We start from the raw sequence: 19824 nt of genomic DNA on the forward strand, positions 1-19824 counted from the left end.
TACCAAACAACGGCAGCGCCGGCAGCTAGTGTTGGCCAACTTTCCAAAGGGTAGTTTTATTTTTCGTGTCAATTGTTAAGAGAAATTTGGCAAGAGTTAATAGAGTTAAAGTTTTATAGAATAAAGAGTACCCTTGAACACTGCCAGCCATGTCCCTGTTAAACAATGACGACAGCATTCCCAACATGGACGAGGATCCACAGGGTGAGTGAAAATTGGAGGGAGTGGGTGGAGTCCCCCGAGTGATGATGTTATCAATTGCTAATCCGCCCCAAAAATGCAGTGGTCATTCCGGACGATGAGCCCCCGGCGACGGGACGAATGCCCAGTGGGAGGTCCATGGACTCGTTGCGCTCCTCGTTCACCAACCGCAGTTCCACGCCAGATTCATCGCACAATTCGCTGGAGGCCATGGAAATGGCCCAGGACGATCGGGAGGAGAAGGCCCGCCTCATCACACAGGTCCTGGAGCTGCAGAACACCCTGGACGACCTGTCGCAACGCGTCGATTCGGTCAAGGAGGAAAATCTCAAGCTGCGCTCCGAGAACCAGGTGCTCGGCCAGTACATCGAGAACCTGATGTCGGCTTCATCGGTGTTCCAGTCCACCAGTCCCAGTGCGGCCAAAAAGAAGTAATCTTCTATAGTCAATCGACCCACCGGTACTGGAAACCAAAAACCTTCTCAAATATGCCTTCTCGTTCACGCTAGAGCTACATATGTATATTTTAATCTGTAACACTCGAAATTAAGCTATTGCAATGTTATTTCAGTTGCTCGATCGTCGAATTTGTATTTGTTTAGGCTTAAGCTTATGGCGCTCTATGTATTTTATACATAGAAGTAATTAATTTATATAGATAATTAATAAATCAATAATACCCCACGCAATTAAAGGATTTGAAAAGAAAAACGTGATGGCAGCACTGCCAATCCAGCTGCTTTTAGAGGTCGATTAACTTAATAGCCATGATCAAATTGCATAACTTACAACAGAGTGACATTTTAATTAAATAATAAAATGTGTCTATTTGTATAATTCTTAGCAATTATTAGAAAAACACCTGCGTACACTTTATTTGAAAATTTTGAGCTGCCACCAACGCAACGGATTGGCAACTTTGGTCGGCCAGCTGTTCGTCGTGGTCGTGCAACAACAAATTGAGCAGTGAGTTTTCGTATTCGGAAAAAGTAGAAAGCGTGTATAAGTCGTAGTCTCTGCTCGGAACATTTCAAAACCAGTCCCAAACTACAGGAAAATCAAGAAAACCGATCGTGCTTAAACCAGAACAGCTGAACGTGCAACAAAAGTGATTGCGAAATAAGCTGCAAGGTGTGTGTGTGTGTGATTTGGTGCTCTATCTGTGCGTGTGTGTGTGGGGAAAAACAAAACATTTGCGCTGTGGTTTTTACTTTTAACGATATTTGTTTGAGTGGGAAATTCCAATTTTAGTGGCCATTAATGGGACGCAAACATTTAGCTGGCCTTCCTTTGTATTTGCAGTTTGTATTTTGTATCTTCCCCTCCCGCTCGGTCTTGTTGATAAAAGCAACAACAAAGTGCAGACTGCGGCCAGTGTTGTGAAAGACCCCACACACACACACGCACACGCGTTGCATTTATTGTTTTTTAATATGCACTTTATTTTGAATGCCACCCACCAACGCCCCGCCGACCGCTTCTCCCACTCATTTGCGTCAACAGAGGAGGCTAGACGTCATAATCGCATCACTGGGAAACGCGGCAGACGTCGACATTTTATGGCGGAAGTAGCAGTGTCAATCTGAGATTGAAGGACAGCTCTAAAGGAACTTCCAGATCCCCGCCAGCGACGGCAGACAGCAACATGTTTTGACCTCCCACTCGGCACAGCTGGAGCGCCCGCTGCTCTTCTCTGTTCCCCCTGGTCACCTAGTCATCCGTTCTCGCGGCATCGCCCCATCAGCCCGCCATAATAGGTACAAACTCCGCAGGCACGGCCAACCATGTCCTTCTCCGACTTCGACGCCATCTACGAGGATGAGCAGTTGGACGAGCTGGAGCACTTCCAGGACCAAACGGTGGCGCCGGTCCAGGAGCCCATCATCATACGCGGCGCGGGCAACATGACGGTGTAAGTGGGTCTATGGACTGAGTGATAAGCGGAAAAGCAGATAGCTAGAGCAGTTAAGAATGTAAACTCATTCAGCAAGACAACACCATTATCATCACAATTGGGGCCAAAGTAATAGTGAAAGAACTTTTAAAACGCCATAGTTCTGTAGTGAAACAATGAATTACGTATTTCATTTTGTAAAGTAAAGGTTGCCACAGAGATCCTTTAGATTATCTACATGCCCCAAACAGACTATCTTATAGAATATTATACAGATACAGAAAAGATAACGAATTAGTGTTTTGTCTGAAACAAGCATGAGCCTATTTAAAAAGTAATTCAAGGTTAACGCCACCCAATTTCGATCTAGGCCCTGTCCTGCTATTTGACCCCATTTTCGGGGGAGCGCCTTTGCTGCCCAGCAGTCAATTACAGGAAGGTTGCATAAGAGATGAGTCAGGGCAGAATAATTGCACTTGCACTGCACACGAATTGTAACTTTCTCACACGCACACTTGCAGATTTGGGCTGAGCAACCGCTTCAACGCGGAGTTTCCCTGCGGTCTGCTGTCGCGCGTGGCTCCCGAGGAGTTCAAGGCGACGGTGGGCCGGATCAACGGAGTGCTGAAGAAATCCCTGCCCGTCAACGTCAAATGGCTCTTCTGCGGCTGCGTCTGCTGTTGCTGCACGCTCGGTTGTTCCCTCTGGCCCGTCATCTGTCTCAGCAAGCGCGTAAGCCTCAGATTAATCTGGAAAATCTGTGATGATCCCAGCCTAAACTCTTTTTTCACTTTTGCAGACACAACTCACACTGGACAAGCTGTTCGAATGGGAGAACAATCATCTATATCATAAGCTGGGCCTGCACTGGCGACTGCATAAGCAACAATGTGATTCCAATTCCATGATGGAGTATGTTATTTTAATTGAATTTATACCCAAAACGCCCATCTACCGGCCCGACTAAGTGACGTCGAGGGGGAGGACGGGCGTGGTATCCACAGGGTCGCGGGGTTGTCGTAATGGTAATTGTAAAATAAACACTAGCTGCTAACACTTTGCTTTAGGCGTTTACGGATCGTGCTAATCAGCAGAGAGTATAGGTACACTAATCCATAGGACAGGACAGGCGCAGGCACAGCACACAAACTGGGCATTACCAAATTTAGTGCACTCGCAGATTGTCATTTTAAGCTAGTAACTATTTCATGTTCGGTTTATAATCAAATTTCTCGTAACTTTAGGGCGCTCTACTTTTTCTGTTTTTCGTTTAGTTGTATTTTCTTATTTGTTTCCCAAACTAATGCAATACTATTTAATAAATTTCGAGTTAGGAAATTTAGTTATTTCGAAAATATGTGTTTTTTAACTATGGATTCAAAGCCCTCTTTCGATACCCGAACAAATTAACACTTTTTCTGTTCATGTACAATGTACATATATATTTTGATATATATCATATGGTTACCTAAGTATTTTGTGGTTTCAATAACTTTACAGCACTTTGGGGCATAGACGGTTGATGAACAATAAATACATTTTAATTTACTTTATGTTTCATTTATGTATTAATGCTTAAATATAATCAAGTCTTTTAACCATGCGCGGGCTCTAGGAATATATATATATATATGTTTAGTATATATAGCTTAAGGAATGCGATTGGAATGAATCGGTATTAACAATGGTGTTTGTCTTTTTGGGGTAATACTTGGCGATGTGTTAGGAAGTTGGGAGTTAGCCATCTAGTGCTCTCCGCTAATGATTTCGGCATTGTTGGAGCTCTCGGACATGGCTAGATTGGACATTTCCAGGTCGCTCTCATTGGCCATGTTCTCGTCGTCGTCGCCTTCGTCTTCCTCATCCTCATCGTGCTCATAATCATCATCTTCATATTCTGGCTCTCCCATAGTTTCCTGCACATCATCGTCCGCATACCCTTCTCCATCTTCATTGTCCTCCTCGCTTTCCGGAGTCTGAAGCTCGGTTTCTGGCTCGAACGGCATCTGAGTTTCGGGAATGACACCATCCTTATCGTCGGGCTCCATTTTAGCTGCCACGGAAACTCCACTGACCAGCTCGTTAGCGGTTCTCACAAGCGCATCTGTTTGTCTGCGCAGCGTCCGCATTACCAACGAGTCCTGCTTCATCTGGAACTCGTGCTCCCGCCGTGCGATCTCCTTCTGCTGCAGGAAGAAGTCCTGCAACATCTCCTTCTGTGCCGTGCGCATGGCAGACGCCAGTTGGCTGAGTTCCTTGGCCAGCAGCTCGTCCTGACGCTTCCTGCGCTGCTTTGTGTCCTCCTCGCTGGACTTCTTTTTGCTCTCCTCACCAACCGCAGGGTGAGATCGGATGTCTTTCGGTGCTGAGCCGTACATATTACTACTGCGCTGCAGTTTCACCGGCACGGGCATTCCCATCACCGGACTTTGGCCTAATCGACGCTTTCGCGGCTGGAGCTGTTGGTGCTGCAGCGGTGTCAGCTGGTGGGAAGACATCATGTGGGCCTGTCTGCTGGTGGAAGCACCTGCCTGCTGCCCAGCCATCTGATACTTTGGTGGCGGTCCGCGACCCAGAAGACTGGACATTGGGGACGGCGACTGCGGTGGACTGGACGTGGACTGATCGATGTCGTGAATCATACGCTCCGGACGCAGCGAGTAGCCCGTATCCCTCATTGGCACCGTCTTCATGCGCATTCCTGTCGACTGGGCACTGATATCCCTGGGCAGTCGCAGCCCGGATTGACTGCTAGTCGGATTCTGCCTTCTGGGTAGCATTAACTTGCTGTGTGGGTGGACAAAGTTGATGCTGCTGGTGCTCTGGAGCGGCACGGATCGGCTCATCTGGCCCGGATTGGATGGCTGCTGCTGTCCCATCTTGGTGAGCGTCGGTGGCGGGCGGTCGATCTGCAGTATGCCGTGGGTGGGTCGTCTCAACTCGCCCTTAGCAAAGGAGGCCACACGCAGGGGAGGCGGTGCCACCGGCGTGGATGAGTAGACGCTGTCATCTTCGGTCTCATCCAGAGTTACTGGTGGCGGCGAAGGCGAGGCTGGCGCTGTGGGCGGTGGTGTGTTGGTGGTGTCCATGCCCAGATCCACGTCGGGCTCATGCTTAACGGACACTATAAACGGCAAGTGGGGCACATCCTCCTGGTCGGCGTTGTCGGCATGGGAGCTTCCAGCCTCGTAGTCGAACGACTCCATGTCGGGCTCGGAAACCATATCATGTTTTTCGGTCGTCTCATAGCCTGCAAATATTGAATGGTACGTGTTCTCAGTAATGACTTTCTTAATATACTTTCATTTTGACAAGCCCACTTACCTATATCAATTGGTTCCGGTTTAATGGGTCCCAGTCGGAAGCCGAATATGGGATGCTCCACTCCGAGAATATCCTCCTTGTTATCATCGCCCGCCGTCTTGGAACTGTCCATCGAATTGCCGCATTCACTTAGGCTGCCGTTGACATTGCTGCTGCTGCCGCCATGATTTGCATCACTTAACATCCGGCAGAGCACGCGGTAAACCTCCTCCGGCACCACCTTCGGCACACCCGTACCCTGGCGCGTTGTAGTGTTATACGTGGACTTTAGGAACTTCCACTTTGTCCAGATCTGAATGCTGGACTTCTTCACGTAGCCCTTGCTGCGCATCACCTCCTCGATCTGCCGGAAGACCTGCTCGCTCTTCATGTTCCGGTCGCTTAGCTGCTCCAGGGCGTTTAAATTCTGCATAATGCTCAGCATCTCCAGCATTTCTGCCCGGCTCCACAGGTTGCGTTCCGGCCGAGGGCTATAGCCGAGGCAATCGCTCTTCACCGAACTGCCGGCGGAGTAGGGTGGCGACATGTGCGCCTTAATGCGCATGGGCGTCAGCAGTCCGTCGACATCGTCTACCACGCCGTTGCCCGTGGAGGCCGTGTGCAGGAGGTGGTTGACGTCCTGGCCGCTCGCGTTGCTCTGGTTGCTCTGGATGTGACCTTGGCTCTGACGCATGTTGTGCTCCACTTTGCTCAGCAGCCGCATCTTCGTGTGAGCGGCCACCGTCGTCGGCGGAGAGGTGGAGGTGCTGGTCGCTCCTGCAGCTCCGTGACTGCCAGACGACGAGGAGCTATCCAAGTAGCGTGGCATTAACATGGATGTGACTCTCAAGGTAGACCCTTTGATCAAGGTTCGAAATTCCCGATGCTGTTGGAAAACAAGCGAAAAAATATTCCAATATTAGTTTTAAAATTTGTTTTCGAAAACCACGAAATATTGATTTGACAACCGTTGTCATAACCAGTATTAGAAAACTCGAAAATTCAGGTTTTAGACATTGAACACCTTGTCAGTCATATACATATAGTAGGCATTCTATGACTAAACATTACTACAACTTCAATCTTGTTTTAGTAATCAAATTTTATTTATACTAAAAGCAGGCTACATAAACCACATATGTATTATAAACACTACTGCAGGAAAACTTGATTAATTCGGATTCGAACTTTTCAATCAGCAAATCGACTTCCGTTTGATATGTATACTTCTGCCCACTGGAAGTTCACTTGGCAGATGGTTAAAAAAAAATGCTGGCTACGAGCCAACGAAAAAATCCAGTTTTGGACTTTTTGTGTCAAAAGTTAGGCAGACTTGGATTCGGTTGGGTTTCGGTTTTCGTCTTCAGAATCCACCACCAACTCGATATTTACTGGCACATACACATTTGTTGTCTAAAGTTGACGTGTTTCCAACTGTTTAACACATTCCGAAACCAAACCGAAACCGAAATCGAAATCGAAACCCATCAAAGGTGGCAGCTCACCGACACGCTCACCGTAGCCAAATAAATGCACGAAAAAGAGCTTACAAATCTAAAGCGAGGAAACTTATATGTATATATATATATATATATATATATAATTTTTATCGATTTTGATTATTTCAAAACGAATAATGGCAGCAAAAAGCGAACGTAAAAAACGAACTCTCCCGCACACAGATACACTGCGACAAAGTGGCAAGTGGAACACGCTCAATAACAGAACATTTTCGAGATAGTGATTTCCAAATGCAAGTAAACAAGATAGCGTCGAATGCCGAAAACCGAATACAGCCTAGAAATAGAAATTAAGAAGCGATTACGCATCGTACAATTCGGAGGATGATACGCCGCCAGTACAGAACAACGAATATGAATGAAAGCGGGCAAGTTACATATAAAGATTCATAGTGGCGGGTTGAAACTAGAATCGAATCTCAAATTTTGAGTATTTTTCCAGCAACGACGACGGCGACGGCTCAAGATTCGCACAGTGGTTGGGGGTTGTTAGAAAAGCAGCTTTCAAAATGACATATCACATGATGTGTGCTCTGCTAGGCGACTTCTTCCTTGGCAGCCCCAATTAACCAACTAATTCCAAACTGGCACACTAACCACTGAATTCCCAGATGAAAATGTAATTGCCAACTTAATTTAAATCGCCTGCAGAGCACTGTAATGAAAAAGATACGATAATAAGCCGATAGATGGAGCGGGGGGTGGTGTGCAGGTTGGCGAGAGCCGAGAGAGTAAACTAAACTCGCTGTCTTGCTCTCGCCACAGCTCGGCTCACCCACACACACACACACACGCACGGGGACAAACGAATTTACGCTTGTTATGTGCAGTTGAGAATTTTTCAAGAAAAAGAAACAGAACGTAACTTTCCTTCACAGTGACTAACATTCATTATATTGACAAGTGATATTTTGTGTGGCATTTTTCGCTAATCGGCTAATGGCAACGGTTGATAACTTAATGCACATGCCTGCCAATAAGTTTCAAATAGTTCGACTTGAACTATTTATTTCCCAAGCAGAGCAACACCTTGCAAACCAACACATGCACGCGCTCGCTCACCGCACACACACTTACCAGCGAGAGAGTGGAAAATACGACCGTTTTCAAGCGTCAAAACTGAGGCAAACCGTCGCCGTTAACGACGATTTCAATACTAATTTTTTAAACTCGAAAAAGCGACGAACGGGCCTACAAAAACCCAACTATATACACGGCCACCTGTGTTGGTGTGCGTGTGCGCTGCGACGTTATATATTCGTGTTCGTACTTGTATTCGTATTCGTATTCGGAAGGTACAAATAATGGTTATGGTCGCTAGTTGTTTTTGAGATTGCGAGAGATTGCCGGAGAGACAGTTGCCTATTATTTTTTATTTCGCCTTTTCTTCTTTCGCTGCCATTTACGTTTTTATTCCGCTCTTTTTTTAAGAACGGGGTTATTTCGGGGAATATATAAATTTATGGGTTCGCGCGCACACACACACATAGCAAATAAAAACTGCAAAAAGCTAATGATGCAAAAAGTATAATGATTTTTCAAGTTCTGTTTTCCGCTCGTCCACTGCCATTCACCGTGAAGTGAAGAAGACACGAGCGGAAAGTTTCAGACTATCTTTAATCTTCAAATTCAATAATGTAGATAAAGTTATTGAGAATTAGCTCAGGTTCGAAACTTTGGAGACTTAAACCCGTTTGACAACTGAGAAACCTATTCATTGTGTGTAATAGTATTTAAAAATAAAGCTAAACTCACGACTTAATTTATTTAACTATAGTTTTTTAAAGTTCTTGCGGGAGATTACTTTTGGTGCGCACTGTAGTCAAAGTGAACGCAGATAATCGCACTCCACTGTAATAACTTGCTTTTTTGTGTAATAGCAAAGACATCGAATTTCCTTAGGCCTTTGGGTATTCGATTTCAGGTTCCTGTCGACGGGAGCCTACTGTAAATTGGATTCTTAGTAGGAAATCGAGCTTCTGGCAAGCTGTGTGGTAAACAAGGTTTTCGTGAATCCTCTTACAGGTGAGAAACTACCCCTTTGCGGCATAAGAACTCCATGTACACCGAGTACATAGGCGACCCGCTGAATACTGGTTCAAAAAATTCGCATTCAGCCGAGCTTCCTTGAAGTTTTCCGGGAGGCAGATGCCGAGAATGCGAAGAGGTTGTATCTCGTATCGTATCTGAAAGCCATGTGCTGAAGTCAGACGAAACTAGATTTACAAGTATTGGGCGGACCGAAAAGATGGGTTGCGGGGAAGCTGGAGTTTTTCAAACTGGGAGCGGTGCCAGAACAGGAAACTTGAACTCGGCTGCAGCTATGCTCTATGGATGAGCAGCGCAGCGCTGGGAAATGCGGAAAGCCTCTTCTTTGCATTAATTACGCATTGCACCAGTTCTAGGAAAATTCACGTTTTATCTGAATTTCATGTATGTAAATAAATAAACAAAACGCGAGGCAAACCTTGCAAGCAACGCTGGGATTCGTTGCACAAACACATGCATTTTCTTATCGTATCGAACTTTGAATTAATAGTACAGTTTGATGGAACAAATTTTTGTAGGGAGCACTCACTTGAACAAAGAGCCAATTTGGTCTTCGGGTTATTATATCCGATTGTATAAAATAAAATAATATATTTATTTTGTTAACCGTACACACTTTGGTTGTCAAGAAGACTTTTGAACTTACTTATCTGCAATTTCTGCTATCGAATTAATTTTATCGGTTGTATTAAACAGCTGCTTTATGAAAGCTTTATATTAACAGATTGTTGTTAATAAAATTTATTTAAAAAATAGAAGATAATATTGAACATCTGTTTAATATTCAAAAACACCGTAAAAAATTCTAAATTCATTTACCAGAATACAGTACCCTGTACCTAGTTAACATTACCAGCCATCCCGCACAAAACATAACAAAAATGTTTTAAAAATTTAAACACTAACTGAGTCCCTTACCTAGGTACTTGGTACCGCTATACATGATAAATATATAAATAATATATCACATTAATTAGAAACTTAATTTCTAATCCATAACGGTTGGGCGTTTCAAGTTTTTAGATAACGAAGAGCTATCGATTATCGATTACCGCGCAATTATCGCAGTGTAGTGGCCGGTTTGGTGGAGCCCTGGTTGGGGTAAGACGAAAGTTGTGAGAATTGAGATTGGGCATGTCGGAGTCTCCGGGAAAACGGCCGAAAATCGGACCCAGCGATTGCCTCTGCTACCTGCAGGTGAATTGAGTGCAGCACGGGGACTGAACTCTAACATATTGTGTTCTTTCCAGGGCCTGGGAGATGTCCGCCCGGAGGATGCCGCACTGCAGCTGGCCCAACGAATCCAGACGGAGGAGGATGAGGCGGCGCAGGCGGACACGTGCAGTGGTGCCAATCAAGCCGCCCTGAACATCAGCTTTCGTGTGTACTACCACATAGTGCACAAATACGAGCTGCAAGATTCGCACTTCGCTGATCTATTCCAGCGTTTGACTAGCGAGCAACCCACTGCCTTCCTGATGCTCCAATCCATTCTGCTCACCGACCACTGGAAGCGTCTGGATGGTGCGCTGCTGGAGGAAAAATGCACCACTGCCATAATTGAGGCTCTGCAGCGGAACAATCCCAGCCTGATGGCCGTGCTCAAGGCCACAAACTTGCTGGTAAAGAAGTTCCCCAAGCTGCAACTCCTTCCGCTGAAGCTGGAGCACTTCTATCATTGCCTGCAACGCCAGACGCAAACGGGATCCCGCGAGGAAACGCTGACGCTGTACAACCACTGCTGCAAACAGCCGGAAAGAGCATTCTCCTACTTCCGCTTGATTGTGGAGTTCTGGCCGTGGACGAATCGCAACAAGTACTATTTGCTGAGCGGCGCTCTCAACTCGCATTCCCTGCCTGATCTCTTGGCGGCCACTAACCAAAGCGAAGAGGAGTTCTTCAATGGCCTGATGCTCAGCCTGAGCTATAAGGGACTTCGGGCCGCTAGTCAATATCCCGTGAAAAGCTTGAGCAACCAGCGCTCTTCTGCACTACTTGCTGCCAGTGTAAAGCTTTTGCTTAATGGCAGTGTGGCCGAGATCCAGAACTTTCATTCGCAGTGGTTCCTGCGCATCCAACAGCGGGAGGAATTGTTTGAGCTGCTGCAAGCAAATCCTCAGATTGTGGAGTTCCTGGCCACCGAGGAGGAAAGATCGCCGGGCGATCAATTGCGTCTGATTCTGATCTTCAGCATGTTCGCCAAGGAGATATATGCTACCTCCAAGCTGCACTTCTTTAAGATCAGCACCGAGCTGTTAACCAACTGCAGCCAGATGGAGACGGAGGCGCAGCTGTTGATCTTTCGCTTTCTGGTTGACAATCTGGGAAACTTTGCCGTCGAAGACTGTCTGGATTTCTTTCACAGCTTTGTAGAGCGACATCGCTGCCTGGAAAGCTCAGAGTTCCGGAACACGATGCTGGGCAAGATGCCCACGATTATCAATCACACGGCCAAGCACTTTCATAAGGTGCTCAAGGCGGACATCGGAGTGGGTGGGCATGCATTGGCTCAGAATATTAAGCGATTCTTCTCACATCTTCAGCATCAGATTGAGCGGGACATCCACAGCGAGGTTTATCAACCCAAGATCTTTGCCCTCAAGTTGTTGGAAATCCTGAATCGATCGCTATATGCTGAACAAGTCGCAAAAAATGCGAAAATGTGCAGTCCCCAGCAAAATCAGCGAATGGGCATATTTCTTCTGGAGCACGGCGTCTTTCGTCCGAAGGAAATGGCGCAACAGCTCTTCGAAACCCTCAACAATCCACAAGGTTTCGATGATGCTTTGGACCTGACGGTCTCCCTGTTGATTCAGATGGGCCATGTGGACAGTGAAAAGTGCGTGGAGCGTTGCTTCGAACTGTTCCGCACGTCGGATATGGACGAATGCTCCTTGGTTTCCCTCTACGCACAACTGGCGGTTACAAAAGAGCAAGCTGGATCAAAGATATTTGATGAGTGCCTGAAGCAGCTTACGGGTAAATTAGATCCCTTCTTTGAAGATCCTTTGCAGACTGCCAAGAGCGGAGGACATCTCTTTGGCTATCTTTGCGCCTTGGACGAGGTGGTCAAGGCTGGCTTGGCATTGAGGACGCCTCTGGAGGATTTGTTGCCATTGCTAGAGAGAATCCTCAGCGGCATTCTCAAGTTCCTCAATGTGGCCAACGCCCGGCGACAGGAAGACGCAGCCACAGCAGCCAGTTTTCAGGACATGGACGAGAGTCTCCAGCTGCTGGTCAGCGAAAGCTCTTTCAAGTCTGATGGGCAGGAAGAGGCTTGTCGAAAGTACTTACTGATGAGCTTCTGGTTGACGTTGAAGGTGGGTAGATATAATTCTTAACCGTTGATAAACTAATAATTTGTTTAACCTTCTGCAGGGATGTTGCGATCTGGCCACCAGCATTGGGTGTTTCCAATTGCAAACCTCTGCCAAAACAGTCAACACCGAGACTCTGCGTCGTTGCCTCAACATTAATGTTTCCGTTTTGACGCTTTGCCGGCACAAAGGAGCCATAGAGGCGGCCGGCTTGAGCATTGGCAGACTTACCCGTGCCATCACCAGTAGCTTGGATAGCGGCGATTCGGGATTCCAAATGCTTCACGATTGCCTAGAGCGGGAGCTGCTAACGGAAAGCCGTCAAGTGAGCACTACACGGCGTGGTGCCGGCTTTGCCATAATGTTCCTTCACGTGCTGAAGAACGACAATCCACGACAGCGGCTGCTGCTCCATCGCGCTGTGCAGCAAATTCTTAAGAGGCTAAATGAAAACCAAACCGCGGAGACCGTTTCCCTCGATAGCAAACACGATCGCTGGGAGGCACTGGTACTGCATTACCTTTGCGTTCTCGTGCGCGACACAGAACTGAGGCCAGCTATGAGCAAGTACTACAATGAGATTCTCCTGGTGGCCATGGAGCACATCACCAACCCCGAATGGACCATTTCGAATGCGGCACTTCAACTCTTCGGCGCCAATCTGGGCAAGCTGGTGGGACAGCGCCAGGCTACCGAGTTTGATACACGACCCGCCTGGGAACCCAGTGAGCTGGATTACGACGAATTGGGCTGTTTGCTGCCCAAGGCTTGCGAGCACATGCTGAGTTGCTGTGACCGCCAGGAGATCACGTCATCCATCATACTATTTCTGGCGTTCTTGTCCAAGGTCGAGCACTTGCGTACTTCGGGCGGCAAAGAGCCGAATCCCCTGCTCATTCGCTTCCGCCGACTCAGTTGGCATTTGTTGCGGCACAAATGTGATCAGGTCCGCCAACTGGCGGCCACCTGCTTTGTACGCTCGCACGAATTCCGCTGCGATCTGCCGGCGGCGCTGCTGGCCAGCGCCAAGTTGGCCGCGAATCTGGAGGAGGAGAACTTCTACGAGGGACTGATTTACACGCTGACATCCGGCGTGCTCAAACTAAAACACGAAGCACGTCATGTGTGGAGCGCGGGACGTCTGGAGGGATTCCTTGAAGAGCTGCTCACCGCGCTGGATGTCACGGAGCGAGTTCGTCGCTTCAAGCCGTACACACGGAACGTGCTGCTGGAACTGCTAGGACAGCTGGGTAGTGCGGATAAAGCGGCCCTCGTCGAGTCCCTCGGCTAGCATTAGCAAATCTAGTTTTATCTAATCTTTAATCATTAAGCCAAAAAGTTATCTTTCCTTGTCAACGCTTTTACAACTATTCAAATGACGCATTTAATGTTTGTACGCAGTAAACGTAACGAAAGTATCTACCAAACAGGGATTTCTACCATAAAATAACGAATGAGAAAATGAACTAACCGCGCGATCAGCTGAAGCCCTCGCTCGACTCCTGCTCCATGGCCTGCAGTTCCTGTTTTTCCATAGCCTCCTGCGCCATTTGCTGCAAGGTGCGACTGAGTATGTTGCGCAGTATGTGCGGCTTGCAGTGCTCCTCCAGCCAGGGAATAATGCCGGTGGTCAGCTGCTTAAAGTTCTCCATGGGTATGTGCTGAAAGGTCTCAAACATTTCCTCCATGATGGCCTGGAACTACGGAGGAGGGGAAGGGATTCTAGAGATTATAATAGAGCTAATAGCTCCATACTTACCACTTGAAACTTGGCCTCATCGGTCAGGCGTGCCTCCTCTGGTCCTGGATTCGCCTGCTGATGCTGCAGCATGTTCTCGTAGCCGTTCTTAATGATCCGCAACGCTGTTACCTCCTTCTGTAGCGCCGATCCCTCGTCCTCCTGCTTGAGCTTCTGCTGGTTAAGGTAGCCAATGTACTCGATGGACTTCTGCAGAATCAGGGCCTTGCTGAGCTTGTAGCCGGAGGAGTCGTTGGTCTGGCAGCGCGGCACCAGCTCCTGCAGGCTGTCGTAGCCCTTCTTGATGGCATCGCGCCGCTTCTGCTCCGCCTGGGTGTGCGCTTCCCTTCTCCGCTCCTTGTAACTCAGCGTGGAATTGGCGGCAGTGGAATGGCGCGCATCGCCGCTATCGTCGTCGTCGTCTGCGATACAGAACCGAAACATGAGACGCGGACACAGTACAATGTAATAAAATGCTGCTGATAGCGAGTAATTCAATGCCACTGCTTTATCAGCTGCCCCCGCCCCGCACTCTTCGCTAGCGTGACCGATCTTGACCAGCGTTCGCCCACCTGAATTGTGCGCCGAGGAGTTCGGAGTGTGCGTGCTGCCCGCACTGCTGCACCGCGAGTAGTGCTTGCTGCTGTGGTCCTGGTCGTGCTCCATGCCGAAAACGTCTTCCTTGGTGGCCCCCACGTTGTTATTATCGCTCATCGTCAACTGCGACGTTTTGGAATTCCCAAAACAAAAACACCAGCAGCGGTGTGACCGTCGCGAGGTAGCGCGAAAAGCCTTCGTTATATGACGGTCACATGTAACATTGTGCGATAGTTTTAAAGAATCTTTAAAACATCGTATTTTTATAAGAAATATTTTTTCTGATTTAAGGTAACTTAATTATAATGTTATGCAACCAACTATACTTGTTATTATTTTCATTAAGTAAAATGTTCAGCCATAATAACAAAGTTTTCAGAAACTCAATTTAATTAATTTTTTGTAGCAGAGTGTAAGTTGTGGTACGTTCAATCAACGAACGATATTTGTATCGATATTTCGGCCACCTCTACCGGTCCGGATGATGACATTCGCGTTTTTTTCTTGTTGAACTTTGCCGTCGTGTCGCTTTCTTCGGGGTTATTGCTTAAATTAAGCGGGTTTTTCGGCTGCAATTTGTGATCGGCGGACGCACAAGGAATCAATCATGGGCCTGCTATACGCGCTGCGCGTGAGGATCATGAACTTCATGATTTTCTTCCTCCTCATCATCCTAATGCCCGGTCTTCCGCCGCGCACCACCTTCCCCTTCAAGGACTATATGTAAGTGCCTGCCGTTCCAATTGACGTAATTCCCGTGCTAATCCTTGGAGAAATCTCCCTTCGTACAGTGTGACCCCGCCCAAAGACCTGAAGGGTGCGCTGGAATCGAACTTTCACCTGGAGGGAGCGGAGCGACTGCTGGAGGGGCGGGTCTACGGCCCGGAGTGTCTGATAGCCCGCAACAACGAGATCTACACCGGCATCCACGGCGGTGAGGTCATCAAGCTAACGTCCAACCATGTCACGCATGTCACCAAGATCGGCCAGCCCTGCGGTGCGTATTTTCGAGTCCTATAAAGGGAGTTTCATTTTATAATAGTAATCCCCTTGCAGAGGATATCTACGAGGAGTCCAGGTGCGGCCGTCCTCTGGGACTGGCCTTTGATACACAGGGCAACAACCTCATCGTCGCTGATGCCTACTACGGCCTGTGGCAGGTGGACCTGGGCACCAATAAGAAGACTTTGCTGGTCTCGCCCGCCCAGGAGCTTGCCGGCAAGTCCATCAACCGCCCTGCCAAGATTTTCAACGGTGTGACCGTGAGCAAACAGGGCGACGTCTACTGGACGGACTCCTCGTCGGACTTCACCATCGAAGACCTCGTCTTTGCCAGCTTTGCTAACCCCTCCGGCCGGTGAGTTCATCGCAAATTATAGCGCAACTGTCTAATATTGCTAGTTTTCAAAGTGATAGCTATTCGGAATAGGGCTACAGTGGTAGCCCATTACATTGTATTTCTATACAAAACGAGTTTTGTGACCCATTTAAGATTATTTAAAACGCTTGTAGCGGACACGAGTGATTCGCCTAATTAATCTCAATTAAGATTAATTCAATTAGCTTACTTCAGTTAGCTTAATTCTTATAATTAAGGGACAAGTTACAGAAGTATGACTGTAAGACGAACGCAAACCGGTTTCTCGATCGGGTCTAATGGTTACTCTAACGGCCTTTGCTTTCTTCTACCTTTCAGTCTTTTCAAATACAACCGCTCGAAAAATGTTAGCGAGGTGCTGCTGGACGAACTGGCCTTCGCCAACGGATTGGCCCTCAGTCCCAACGAGGACTTCATCGTGGTAGCCGAGACCGGAGCGATGCGTCTGACCAAGTATCACCTGAAGGGTGCGAAGGCCGGTCAGAGCGAGGTGTTCGTCGACGGACTGCCCGGTTTGCCCGATAACCTGACGCCCGACGCCGAGGGCATTTGGGTGCCATTGGTCCAGAGCGCGGATAGCGAGCATCCCAACGGCTTCACCCTGTTCACTCGCTTCCCCAGCGTGCGCCTGTTCCTGGCCCGTATGCTGGCTTTGTTCGAGCTGCCCTTCCGCTACCTGAACAGCTTATATCCGAACAAGTTCTCACAGCGATTCGTTCACTTCGTTGGACACATGGAGAGCATCACTGTGCTGGCGCCCAAGCGAACGACTGTCGTGCGTGTGGACTGGAACGGCAACATTGTGGGCTCGCTGCATGGCTTCGACAAGTCGGCCGCCACGGTATCACACGTCCTGGAGTTCCAAGACTTCTTGTTCCTGGGCTCTCCCACCAATCAGTACCTGGCGCGTGTCAAGTCGCCAAAGGCCAAACAGCCCACGCTGAAGGTGCGCAATGTTCGCGTCGAGGGCGAGGGGTTGGAGGCGTCCATTGGTGTGCCACCCAGCACAGCCACTCCTAAACCTAAGGCGGCTCCCAGCACCACCACTCCAAAACCCACAACGACAACTACCACGCCGAAACCCACTACCACAACGACAACTACAACAACCACGCCAAAACCCACTACCACAACGACAACCAAGAAGCCAACGACAACTACCACCACCACGACAACCACGCCGAAGCCAACCACTACTAAGCCGCCGACAACTAAGCCATCTACGACTACAACAACCACCACTACTCCTAAGCCAACTACTACTACTACTCCAGCGCCTTCTAAGCCGAAGGTCAAGCGCACAGTGCCTGAGAAACCCGCGCCCGTCGAGGAGGAGATCCCCTCGGACACACAGCCACCCAAGAAGGAGAAGCTCAAGGTCATCAACAAGCAAGGCGTCAATGTGGAGCTCTAAGATCGCAGACGCATCAGCTTCCCCTGAGTTTATCGGGCATATTCCCGGACGCGAGATTAGTTTCTTCACGTAGTCAAAACCTATTCTGATTATTATCTTTTCCCTCCAACATCTCAACCATTTCTGGGGAATGTTCAAAGTTTTCTTATTTATCATGCCCCAACTCAGGCTGTCGAGGCCAGTTAATTTTAGTCGAAAGGTAGCTAAATTCAGACTAGCCGAGGGCCTAGCTCACATGATCCTCGACGGGCAACGCTTTATATGTTTTAGACTACCATATAATTCTGTTTTGCTTAGGCACTATATACATTCCATTCCTTTTTTCCCAACCGGAAGTGCATTCCAAGTTAATTCCTAAGTTAATAGTAAACAATGCCCCAAAATTGTTAAACTCGAGCAACTTTTGATTTTGTACTGATTTTTTCTTATTTTCATTAAAAATAAAGGTATTTTGTAAAAATAGACGTAAGCCTAATGAGGTTGGTTGTCTTAGACTAGCATTAAATTAAGTTTAGCCGTAAGCTATCACTAATTTGTGGACACCGATTGACTGATCTTGGCTCGGCCAGCCGGCTCCTTGGGATCCGTCCAGGCCCAATCGGCATAGTGGACGCAACGGCCCAGTTCCTCGGAGTAGAGCTGCGCCTGCGGACAGCGCTGGAGACGAGCCCGTGTGCCCTGCTTATCGCACACCCAGTAGGCCGTGGGATCCCAGTAGTTGCGGAACATGCGGTTCACCTCATCCAGACCCTGGCAGCTGGGCTCGCCATTGTGCTCGTGCGGCCGGCGCTTCTGAATGGGCAGATGTGCTGATGCGGTGGCCATCTTCTTCAAGTGATTGGGTTTTTCTTGGGGGGAGTTCTGAAATCAAAACCGGAACTGAGCATTAGTCCACGATGTCAGAGCGTGATCGCCGCATAAAAATGACTAAAATTCTTGGCACAGGCATTTGCCCCACATATTTTACTGAATTAAACTCTCCCTTTTCGCTTACCTTGTGCTATTTCTTGGTCATTAGTTATTTTTAACGGCTAGCAGCCTGTTGCGCGCTGTTGCTAAGTTATTTCACTTCTGATTTGTCATACCGAATCAATTCCCGCTTAAATACCATTCCGTCGGACGACGTCGACGCCGCCGTCCGCTGCTTTGGGCATAGATAGCGTTGCTGGTCTCTGGCTCGAGGGCCGATTCCCGATCCGATTCCTACGCCTTTTCGTTGTCGGGCAACGAGCACTTTGTATCTATGTATCTATGTATGCGGCCCACGAATTTGCACTGAATCGCCTTGATCTTGAGGCGACCCAAAGGGTGGGTGCGGGTCGGTCTCTGGGTGGCTAAGACCGCCTGGCCACCCGATGCCCGGTCGTGGTCACGTGTCGTCGTCGTGGTCGGGGGAATACTCCCAGCGCAGCAGACTGTCGGTATGCCGTAAATTTCGCACAAAAAACGAGCGCAAACATATTTGGAGAAAAAATTAGGTAACACGCTCGCAGGTTGAAACCTCTTAGTGCACTGAGAAAAATAAACGTAGCTCGTTTCCAAGGGTTGAGGGGTCACAGATTCCTCTGAGCAATGACGCCAACGGAAAATGTCAACAAATGCATATATATACATAGTTGGCACACACTTGAATCGACTGTCAATAAACCCCAGCAATCGAGTAGTTGGAGGTGCTTAGCCCGTAAGCCGCGTCGACTAGCGGCCAGATCACGCATCCGCCGTGTGGTTCGCATGACGAGCCCCTCAATCTAGCCGCTAGTCAGTAACTTTCCCCTCGGCTGGTGTCCATGTGTCACCTTTTCGCAATAAATGAAGGCATTTGCCGCCAGCAGCGACACCTTATCTCGCCTAACGAGGTAATCAGCTCCAAGCCCAGACGTTTTTTACTCCGGTTTCGTGGGCGTACGGGACATTAATTGATTGGCGAACTTCATTCACGTGATCACGCGGTGGTTGGATTTCTTTGGGCACTAAATGGCTTGACCCATCGCAGCGAAGAGGCACAGCCATCTGGAATTAGTTGGCTGTCTGGCGATTATGCGCACGTGGGCAGCTGGTGGTCAAAGTCGCCGGGGCCTACGGAGCACGAGCTTCCAGGTCGGTCTGGCGATCGAGACGTGCTCGATGTGAGTTATGTGTGTCTATAAAAAAAAAGAAATCACGATCGTGTGGGGGATCGCCAGTGGACTTCAAGGGGAATATCTCTCGCATGACTCTGAAATTTCACGAAATGGAGAGAACGTGTTATCTCGAAAGTATTTCATAATCGTTATCAGATTATAAAGAAATTTAAAATTCTACTTCGCTGATTAGATGACTTTCTTTCATTCTAACTCTAACATTGAATGGACTTTGGTTAGTTCGTCACTGAAATCGCAAAATATATTTCACAATGCTCTTTTACAATTGCTAA

At 48.1% G+C, this 19824-nt stretch overlaps 7 protein-coding genes across 8 annotated transcripts; 4 read left to right on the plus strand and 3 right to left on the minus strand.

Annotated features, from left to right (window-relative positions):
- Positions 1-17: 17 nt before the first annotated feature.
- LOC6617167 (short coiled-coil protein B) lies at positions 18-890 on the plus strand. The gene is made up of 2 exons (XM_002041458.2): positions 18-204; positions 284-890. Exons 1-2 carry the CDS (start codon positions 150-152, stop codon positions 634-636), a joined length of 408 nt encoding a protein of 135 aa, XP_002041494.1. The 5' UTR covers positions 18-149; the 3' UTR covers positions 637-890.
- Positions 891-1098: 208 nt separating this feature from the next.
- Positions 1099-3643, plus strand: LOC6617168 (cysteine-rich hydrophobic domain-containing protein 2). Of its 2 annotated transcripts, none has more exons than XM_032721906.1 (4): positions 1099-1167; positions 1705-2113; positions 2617-2827; positions 2895-3643. In XM_032721906.1, exons 2-4 carry the CDS (start codon positions 1986-1988, stop codon positions 3060-3062), a joined length of 507 nt encoding a protein of 168 aa, XP_032577797.1. In that variant the 5' UTR covers positions 1099-1167; positions 1705-1985; the 3' UTR covers positions 3063-3643. The 2 variants fall into 2 exon arrangements, with proteins under 2 accessions (XP_032577797.1, XP_002041495.1); XM_002041459.2 differs by having other exon boundaries at positions 1115-1332.
- On the minus strand, positions 3517-8440 carry LOC6617169. Its single transcript, XM_002041460.2, has 3 exons — positions 7996-8440; positions 5420-6284; positions 3517-5345 (listed from the first exon to the last, which is right to left on the minus strand). Exons 2-3 carry the CDS (start codon positions 6231-6233, stop codon positions 3841-3843), a joined length of 2319 nt encoding a protein of 772 aa, XP_002041496.1. The 5' UTR covers positions 6234-6284; positions 7996-8440; the 3' UTR covers positions 3517-3840.
- Positions 8441-9973: 1533 nt separating this feature from the next.
- On the plus strand, positions 9974-13711 carry LOC6617170. Its single transcript, XM_002041461.2, has 3 exons — positions 9974-10164; positions 10218-12287; positions 12346-13711. Exons 1-3 carry the CDS (start codon positions 10102-10104, stop codon positions 13573-13575), a joined length of 3363 nt encoding a protein of 1120 aa, XP_002041497.1. The 5' UTR covers positions 9974-10101; the 3' UTR covers positions 13576-13711.
- LOC6617171 (max-like protein X) lies at positions 13629-14783 on the minus strand. Its single transcript, XM_002041462.2, has 3 exons — positions 14595-14783; positions 14044-14444; positions 13629-13984 (listed from the first exon to the last, which is right to left on the minus strand). The coding sequence occupies exons 1-3, from the start codon at positions 14734-14736 to the stop codon at positions 13763-13765; spliced, it is 765 nt and encodes a 254-aa protein (XP_002041498.1). The 5' UTR covers positions 14737-14783; the 3' UTR covers positions 13629-13762.
- A 312-nt stretch (positions 14784-15095) lies between these two features.
- On the plus strand, positions 15096-17873 carry LOC6617172 (adipocyte plasma membrane-associated protein). The gene is made up of 4 exons (XM_032720540.1): positions 15096-15342; positions 15411-15616; positions 15676-15976; positions 16316-17873. Exons 1-4 carry the CDS (start codon positions 15227-15229, stop codon positions 17409-17411), a joined length of 1719 nt encoding a protein of 572 aa, XP_032576431.1. The 5' UTR covers positions 15096-15226; the 3' UTR covers positions 17412-17873.
- LOC6617173 lies at positions 17813-18517 on the minus strand. The gene is made up of 2 exons (XM_002041464.2): positions 18406-18517; positions 17813-18272 (listed from the first exon to the last, which is right to left on the minus strand). Exon 2 carries the CDS (start codon positions 18234-18236, stop codon positions 17940-17942), a length of 297 nt encoding a protein of 98 aa, XP_002041500.1. The 5' UTR covers positions 18237-18272; positions 18406-18517; the 3' UTR covers positions 17813-17939.
- Between the last annotated feature and the right edge of the window lie 1307 nt (positions 18518-19824).

Source organism: Drosophila sechellia, chromosome 3R (genome assembly GCF_004382195.2).
Source record: "Drosophila sechellia strain sech25 chromosome 3R, ASM438219v1, whole genome shotgun sequence".
NCBI lineage: Eukaryota > Metazoa > Arthropoda > Insecta > Diptera > Drosophilidae > Drosophila > Drosophila sechellia.

Excerpts from the sequence above, each read along its gene's own strand:
- LOC6617167 (XM_002041458.2), top strand. The coding sequence starts at position 150 with ATGTCCCTGTTAAACAATGACGACAGCATTCCCAACATGGACGAGGAT. Across the intron at positions 205-283 it reads CATGGACGAGGATCCACAGG|TGGTCATTCCGGACGATGAG; the intron begins GTGAGTGAAAAT and ends CCAAAAATGCAG.
- LOC6617168 (XM_032721906.1), top strand. The coding sequence starts at position 1,986 with ATGTCCTTCTCCGACTTCGACGCCATCTACGAGGATGAGCAGTTGGAC. Across the intron at positions 2,114-2,616 it reads GGCGCGGGCAACATGACGGT|ATTTGGGCTGAGCAACCGCT; the intron begins GTAAGTGGGTCT and ends GCACACTTGCAG. Across the intron at positions 2,828-2,894 it reads TCATCTGTCTCAGCAAGCGC|ACACAACTCACACTGGACAA; the intron begins GTAAGCCTCAGA and ends TCACTTTTGCAG.
- LOC6617169 (XM_002041460.2), bottom strand. The coding sequence starts at position 6,233 with ATGTTAATGCCACGCTACTTGGATAGCTCCTCGTCGTCTGGCAGTCAC. Across the intron at positions 5,346-5,419 it reads ACCGGAACCAATTGATATAG|GCTATGAGACGACCGAAAAA; the intron begins GTAAGTGGGCTT and ends CAATATTTGCAG.
- LOC6617170 (XM_002041461.2), top strand. The coding sequence starts at position 10,102 with ATGTCGGAGTCTCCGGGAAAACGGCCGAAAATCGGACCCAGCGATTGC. Across the intron at positions 10,165-10,217 it reads ATTGCCTCTGCTACCTGCAG|GGCCTGGGAGATGTCCGCCC; the intron begins GTGAATTGAGTG and ends TGTTCTTTCCAG. Across the intron at positions 12,288-12,345 it reads GCTTCTGGTTGACGTTGAAG|GGATGTTGCGATCTGGCCAC; the intron begins GTGGGTAGATAT and ends AACCTTCTGCAG.
- LOC6617171 (XM_002041462.2), bottom strand. The coding sequence starts at position 14,736 with ATGAGCGATAATAACAACGTGGGGGCCACCAAGGAAGACGTTTTCGGC. Across the intron at positions 14,445-14,594 it reads CTCCTCGGCGCACAATTCAG|ACGACGACGACGATAGCGGC; the intron begins GTGGGCGAACGC and ends TCTGTATCGCAG. Across the intron at positions 13,985-14,043 it reads ATGAGGCCAAGTTTCAAGTG|TTCCAGGCCATCATGGAGGA; the intron begins GTAAGTATGGAG and ends CCTCCTCCGTAG.
- LOC6617172 (XM_032720540.1), top strand. The coding sequence starts at position 15,227 with ATGGGCCTGCTATACGCGCTGCGCGTGAGGATCATGAACTTCATGATT. Across the intron at positions 15,343-15,410 it reads TTCCCCTTCAAGGACTATAT|TGTGACCCCGCCCAAAGACC; the intron begins GTAAGTGCCTGC and ends CCCTTCGTACAG. Across the intron at positions 15,617-15,675 it reads CAAGATCGGCCAGCCCTGCG|AGGATATCTACGAGGAGTCC; the intron begins GTGCGTATTTTC and ends ATCCCCTTGCAG.
- LOC6617173 (XM_002041464.2), bottom strand. The coding sequence starts at position 18,236 with ATGGCCACCGCATCAGCACATCTGCCCATTCAGAAGCGCCGGCCGCAC.